This window comes from Lipotes vexillifer, unplaced genomic scaffold (genome assembly GCF_000442215.2).
Source record: "Lipotes vexillifer unplaced genomic scaffold, Lipotes_vexillifer_v1.1 scaffold316, whole genome shotgun sequence".
NCBI lineage: Eukaryota > Metazoa > Chordata > Mammalia > Artiodactyla > Lipotidae > Lipotes > Lipotes vexillifer.
The window spans coordinates 1,070,692-1,077,476 of record NW_006780802.1 but is presented as its reverse complement, the minus strand read 5'-3'; the positions used below and the strand labels follow the sequence as shown (position 1 = coordinate 1,077,476).

At 37.5% G+C, this 6,785-nt stretch overlaps 1 protein-coding gene across 1 annotated transcript in view; it reads left to right on the top strand.

The window, feature by feature from the left end:
- MLLT10 (MLLT10 histone lysine methyltransferase DOT1L cofactor) overlaps positions 1 to 6,785 on the top strand; it is a 206,377-nt gene that overhangs the window by 192,485 nt on the left and 7,107 nt on the right. Inside the window, exons 14-18 of the mRNA XM_007454170.1 lie at positions 177 to 249; positions 3,513 to 3,667; positions 5,597 to 5,785; positions 6,452 to 6,540; positions 6,676 to 6,783. Coding sequence (XP_007454232.1) covers positions 177 to 249; positions 3,513 to 3,667; positions 5,597 to 5,785; positions 6,452 to 6,540; positions 6,676 to 6,783 — 614 coding nt within the window. The remainder of the gene's footprint in view (positions 1 to 176; positions 250 to 3,512; positions 3,668 to 5,596; positions 5,786 to 6,451; positions 6,541 to 6,675; positions 6,784 to 6,785) is intronic.

Sequence of the window (6,785 nt, the reverse complement as noted above, 5' to 3'; positions counted from 1 at the left end):
TAGGGACAACGCCTTACAATTCTAAACTAGCAACATACTAGATCATCTACTTTCATAGTAACTGCAAAGATAGTGGTAAATGTTTTATGTATGTTTTAGAAAAAATCAGGGCCAGAGCTTAAAACCTGTTATCTAGTGAGAGTCACTTTATCAGCTGTGAAATATTTACACTGCAGATCAAGAACTCGGAGACAATAGCCGCAGCCTTGGTGGCAGAGGAAGCTCACCCAGAGGCAGTCTCTCACCAAGGTAAGCGTTATTTGCACTGCAAAGTATCGGCAAAGGAAACATTTCTCGATTTGGAAACTTCTTTAACTCGTATCAGCAGAGCATACATTTGTAAGGCTATAAAAGCATTCTATAGATAAGAAGCATGTCTGGACAGTCAAGAAAAATGATTCTAAATTGACTTGAATATTAATTTAAACACATGGTTAGATTTGTAAGCTTTGTAAAAGATATACCTTTTCTTGGATTCTAATGAATTTCAGCTCTCTTGTATATTTAGCTCCTGGTACTATTAATATATTAATTTGGGTAATTCTTTTTGGTTAGAAAATAGTCTTAAAAGTCTCTTGGGGCTTCCCTGGTGGCGCAGTTGTTAAGAATCTGCCTGCCGATGCAGGGGGGACACGGGTTTGATCCTTGGCCCGGGAAGATCCCACATGCCGTGGAGCAACTGAGTCCGTGTGCCACAACTACTGAGACCCCTGCGCCTAGAGCCCATGCTCTGCAACAAGAGAAGCCACTGCAATGAGCAGCCTGTGCACCGCAAAGAAGAGTAGCCCCGCTCGCCGCAACTAGAGAAAGCCCCCACGCAGCAACAAAGACCCGACACAGCCAAAAATAAAAACAAAACAAACAAACAAAAACAAACATAAAAAGTCTTTTAAAGCTGCAGACTCCAGGCTTTCAACTTTGGGTTCCAGTTTTAGCTCTGTTGTGGGCAATGCACTTAACCCTTTAGTCTCTAGTTCCTAATTCAGTAAATGAAGTTCTTGTGGCTCATCTCTGAAATCCCTCTAGTTCTTAAAATTGTCTGAAGCAAAGTATAGCAAATATGTTACATTGTTCTGTGAAATTATCTTAGATATTATATGAAAGAGTTCAGGTACCATTTATTAATATATAATATATAAGCTCATTCCTGCGAATAGCACATTAGGCTATTGTTTTATTAACTTTATTCCACTCTCAACTCCTATACCTTTTTCTAGTTTGTTTTCTCTCTGTTCTCTAATTTTGTAAACTGCCTCAAGCATAGTATTAGATTGGGTGAGAATGGAGCAGGAGGAGGAAGAAGCCCATTCAAGAATCTTTTTCAACTGTGGAAATTTTAAAATTCTATTAAAAATAAAATTTTTTTCTGCCATGGCTACCGTAAATATCACTGTTATTGTGTTGCTAATATATATGTGTTGCTATATATATATATATATATATATAATGTCTGTTAAGGAACATCTTTAACGTTAGAGAGATTAGTCCAATAACCTCTAATTTTGCTATTTTCTAGTGCTGCATCAGTAGTGCCTTTTTTCTAATCCCTGAGTGAACTAAAGGTAGTATTGTTTTTCCTAATTGAACTCTGCAGAAAATTAAATATTCTTCTTTTGAAACTAGGAATCTGAAGTACAATTATAACATCATCTGACCAATTTATAATTTATGCTGTGTTACTTCTGTACTGTTTTATTCTTTTTTTTTCAAAGAAGAAAGTTAATCGATTTTTTTTGCTCATATGTTTAGTGGAGGAAGCGTCTCTGTGTTCTTTTTTTTTTTAATTAATTTATTTTTGGCTGCATTGGGTCTTCGTTGCTGCGCTTGGGCTTTCTCTAGTTGTGGTAAGCGGGGGCTACTCTTCTTTGCAGTGCATGGGCTTCTCATTGCGGCGGCTTCTCTTGTTGTGGAACATGGGCTCTGGGCGCGCGGGCTTCAGTGGTTGCAGCGCACGGGCTCAATTGCTCTGCGGTATGTGGGATCTTCCCGGACCAGGGCTCAAACCCGTATCCCCTGCATTTGGCAGGCGAATTCTTAACCACTGCGCCACCAGAGAAGTCCCCGTGATCTCCTTTTTTTGTTTTTGTTTTTGTTTTTTTTGTGGTACGCAGGCCTCTCACTGTTGTGGCCTCTCCCGTTGCGGAGCCCGTGCTCCGCACTCGCAGGCTCAGCGGCCATGGCTCACGGGCCCAGCCGCTCCGTGGCATGTGGGATCCTCCCGGACCGGGACATGAACCCGCGTCCCCTGCATCAGCAGGTGGACTCTCAACCACTGTGCCGCCAGGGAAGCCCCCCTGTGTTCTCCTTTTAAACTTAAAATATCATGCAAGCTACCTAGAAATTATTCAGGATTCCTTACTGCAATTTTGCATTGTGCAGTTCTTCGTGTTTCATTAGCTAAATGGTATTTAACACAAAAAAATGGCACTAAATTACTTTAGGACATATTTCCAACTGTATATTATTATTTAAAAATCAGCCTGAAATATAATGGCCTAAATTATCCTGGCAGTAATACTATTGGGAAAGGGATGGGCAGCTGTATGTAGCATGTGATGTTTACACGTGGAATAAAAAGCCTCATTTGTTTAACTTGTAATTTAAAGAGATTTTTGGAGAGATGCATATCAGGGATGCGGCAGAGCACTCTCAGGCTGTTGGAAGACCTGAGCTGTAGCCCAGCTCTGTCGCTTACTAGCGGCGTGTCTTTGGACAAGTCACTAAAGCCCCATCTTGTTTCCTCAGATAGAAATGGAGCCAGTAAGGCAGGTTTTGACTTCTCACTAGGTTGTTGTGAAGTTAACTAGGTGGAAACACTTCAGAAACTCTAAAGCCCTTTACTAATTATATTTTTATGGAGGCTGGAGAACAGAAATGGCCACATTTACTTATTTAAAACAAAAAGTGGATGAGAGAACATAACATGTTCATCTTAATATAAGTGATACTTGTTTTGGAAGAGGTGATTAAGTTATCATTTGAAGTACATATGTTAAGACATTTTAGAAAAAATTTGTATAAAGGGCTCAAAAATTGCTTTGGTCTGGATAATGTTCCCTAAATTTTTGAATTTATAACAAAATACTCCTTCAAAATTGTTTAAAAATTCTTTTTACTGATACTTGAGATTTTGTGGTTATGAATTAAAATGCTCTGTACTTTATTATAATTGTACAGTGTCTTTCTAGTCCTGTCTTTCTCCCTTTTGTCTTATAAAGTTGCATCAAGTTCTTTTACAGCCTATTTCAGAGATTATTAGTGGTGTGTTTATATTTTCTAGAGGTTTTTAATTATCGAGCATGGCCAGCTATTCCCTTGATTTTTACCATTTGGGGAGGAAGGATGGTAATTACTAAATTTTAGGGTAGATTATGGTTTTACTGTTCTAACATAGGCAGCCCGGTGTTAGAAAACTTGTACAGGAGAAGGCTCAGCGTAAGGTGCGAAATGTGAATGTGCTTCCTTCAAAGGGTCCTTCTTCTGTTTAACCTGAGGATTAATGTTTCCAACAGGTCCCCTGTAAGTAGCTTACAGATCCGCTATGATCAACCAGGCAACAGCAATTTGGAAAACCTGCCCCCAGTAGCAGCCAGCATAGAGCAGCTTCTGGAGAGGCAGTGGAGTGAAGGACAGCAGTTTTTATTAGAACAGGGCACTCCTAGTGACAGTAAGTATTCTCTTCTTGTCTTTAAAGAAAGATCAATAGATGGATGGATGGATGGATGAACAGATAGGTGGATAGATGTTGAATTCACACTTCATCAAGAATAGCATTGAAATTATGATATGTCTTACATAATATGGTGAGAAAGTGTAATGTAGTGGCTCAGTAGAACAAATGCTACAGGTTTACTGCTTGGACTTGAATTTTGTTTTTACCTGTTATTAACAGTGTGATCTTAGGCAAGTTTCTTAATGTCATTGTGCTTTTAGATTTCCATTTGTAGAATGGGAATAATAATGTACCTGTATCATAGTATTGTTTTGAGGGTTAAATGACATAGAATATATGAAGAACGTTGCCTGGCTCATGGAATTCACTGGTTTTTGTTACTTTTTATAATTATTAAAATATTGGTACATTGTTTCTCCATTGTACTTTGTTCTAATCAATTTTTATAAGTTTTACTAAAATATGAGTTATAGCTTCTTTTAGCTTAGTTGTTTGAATCAAACTTGCTCACCTTTGGAGGATTTGTTTTTAAAAATGTGTATAGTCAAGTATGGCCAACTGTCTTGATTTTACAATTTGGGTGAGAAAGGAGAATAATTACTAAATTATATATATAACATATATATTATCTATATCATTTACTTGCTAAATTATGTAATATATATTACCTATACATATTTAGTATCTTTACAATTTTAAGTATTAAGGAGAGCCATGGGTGAAAAATGCCAAACACAAAAACTGTTACTACAGATACTGTTAACTAGAGAAGTGGCCTAATGTTAAGGATATATATATCTGGGGGAAATAATAGGTGTTTTGGTTTGGTTTTTAATCATTTTGTGAGTGGGAGGTATAAGCTTTTGCTGCTTTATTTTTTTAAAACAAAAAATATTTTGCTTATTGTTACACAGGTGCCATAAATTGATATTTTTATGAATGGTGCTCTGACAAAAAATGCTAATTGTGAGGAAATTCATGCCGGGATAATCCTTTGAACATGATAGCTGGAGGACAGGTTTAGCTTAGTCTTACTGCATCTCATTTGGGTATACTAAGGGTTTATTTGTGGGATCTTGAAGAGGAGGGAGAAAAGTTAAATCCTTGGGAAGTGACCGTATGTGTCTGTACCAGTAGAATTGTGTGTTTTCAAGGCCCTGAGGACATGTTAAACAAATACAACTTTTTAATACATAGAACTTTTAAAGTGTCATTCACTGCAGCATCACACAGGCCTCTCTCTCAGCTGTGTCCGAGAGGTCTGAGAGCTGTGGCAGGAACGGAAACGGTATTTGAGGTGGTAAGGCAGGGCAGAAGCTGAGCCTGTATGCAGATGACGTGCCTTCCTTTGGAGCCGGGAGCGGGACTGTGGTGCACACACACTGCTCTCTGCTGGGCGAGTGTGGATCCACAGGCCTAGCGGCTGGGCTTCCTAGTCCTGTGTCAGGTGGCTTGCTTAACTCAACCAAGCAACAAACAAAATACTTGTGCTCTTTATTTGTGGCGAAGGATATTGGTGTGATTCTTTGCCCTTTGAAATATGATTTTAATGAAAAATCATGGCGAGCACTTCGAATTTTTAATTAGGTTTTTATTTTGATGAAAATAAAGTGTTCTCAGGATTTTTCTTTGAGAATGGAAATTACCTGAACTAGGTTGGGTTTTTTTGGTTTGTGGCGACAAAGTTTCCACATGGTATATCTAGGAACAGTATCCCTTTATGCTTACATAGGTACAAATATATTATGGTATATTTATATCTACATATAAATTTAGTAATAGAACCTAGTCACTTAGAAATGCTTTATAGAATTTCTACTTTTCTATTTTAATTTATTTCTAAAGTTATTGACACTTAAGTCCATAAAATACCTAATCCTATGTATGAAATTCTTTATTAAAAACGATTCAAATGTCTGCTAGTTTTAGGAATGCTGAAGTCATTACACCAACTTCAAGTAGAAAATCGAAGATTAGAGGAACAGATTAAAAACTTGACTGCCAAAAAGGAACGCCTTCAATTATTGAATGCACAGCTCTCAGTGCCTTTTCCAACAATAACAACAAATCCCAGCCCATCTCATCAAATGCATGCATTTTCAGCACAGAACGGTAAGTATGAATTTATTGTGGATCTAAGGAAAGTAGGATGGACTTCCATTATCTTTTTCATAATAACTGAATAATAACTGGTCACCAGTTATATGCAGATGTAGAAAAGGAATGATAAATTATTTTCTATGAGCATAAAGAATCCTGTTCATGTAGAGAACAAACGTATGGACACCAAGGGGGGAAAGTGGTGGTGGGAGGGTGGTGGTGGGATGAATTGGGGATTGGGATTACACCAAGGGGGGAAAGTGGTGGTGGGAGGGTGGTGGTGGGATGAATTGGGAGATTGGGATTGACGTATATACATTAATATGTATAAAATAGATAACTAATAAGAAATTGCTGTATAAAAAAATAAAATTCAAAAATTCAAAAAAAAAGAATCCTGTTCAGTGTTCAATTTGAATTTGCTCTGACTTCTTTAGTACAGAATTTAATGGTAAAATTTAAATATGTAATGACCTCTTTATTGATTTAAAGCCATGATATTCAGTAGAGATAAAGATTTTTTTTCATTCAAATTGGTCTTAAGAATAACAAGGCTTAATATTTAAGTGTTTTTAATGCGGGCTTCAGGGTAAGCTTTTTTAGACAGGCCTTTAATCTTACACATAATGTAATTTAACAGGTAAATAGGTTTCTTTTTCTTCATCTTTTTTAATCTAGCTCCTACTACTGATTCCTTGAACAGCAGTAAGAGCCCTCATCTAGGAAACAGCTTTCTACCTGATAATTCTCTTCCTGTATTAAATCAGGTAATTTGGGTGTGGTTAGTTTCATTTGTGTGTTTCACTTATGAACAGTAGTATATCACATTAGATGGTTTAAACTTATTTTAAACAGTTTTCCTGTGTTGTTTACAACTTAGTTTCTATTCTTTCTTACGTTAGGACTTAACCTCCAGTGGACAAAGCACCAGCAGCTCATCGGCTCTTTCTACTCCACCTCCTGCTGGGCAGAGTCCAGCTCAGCAGGGCTCAGGCCTTAGTGGAGTTCAGCA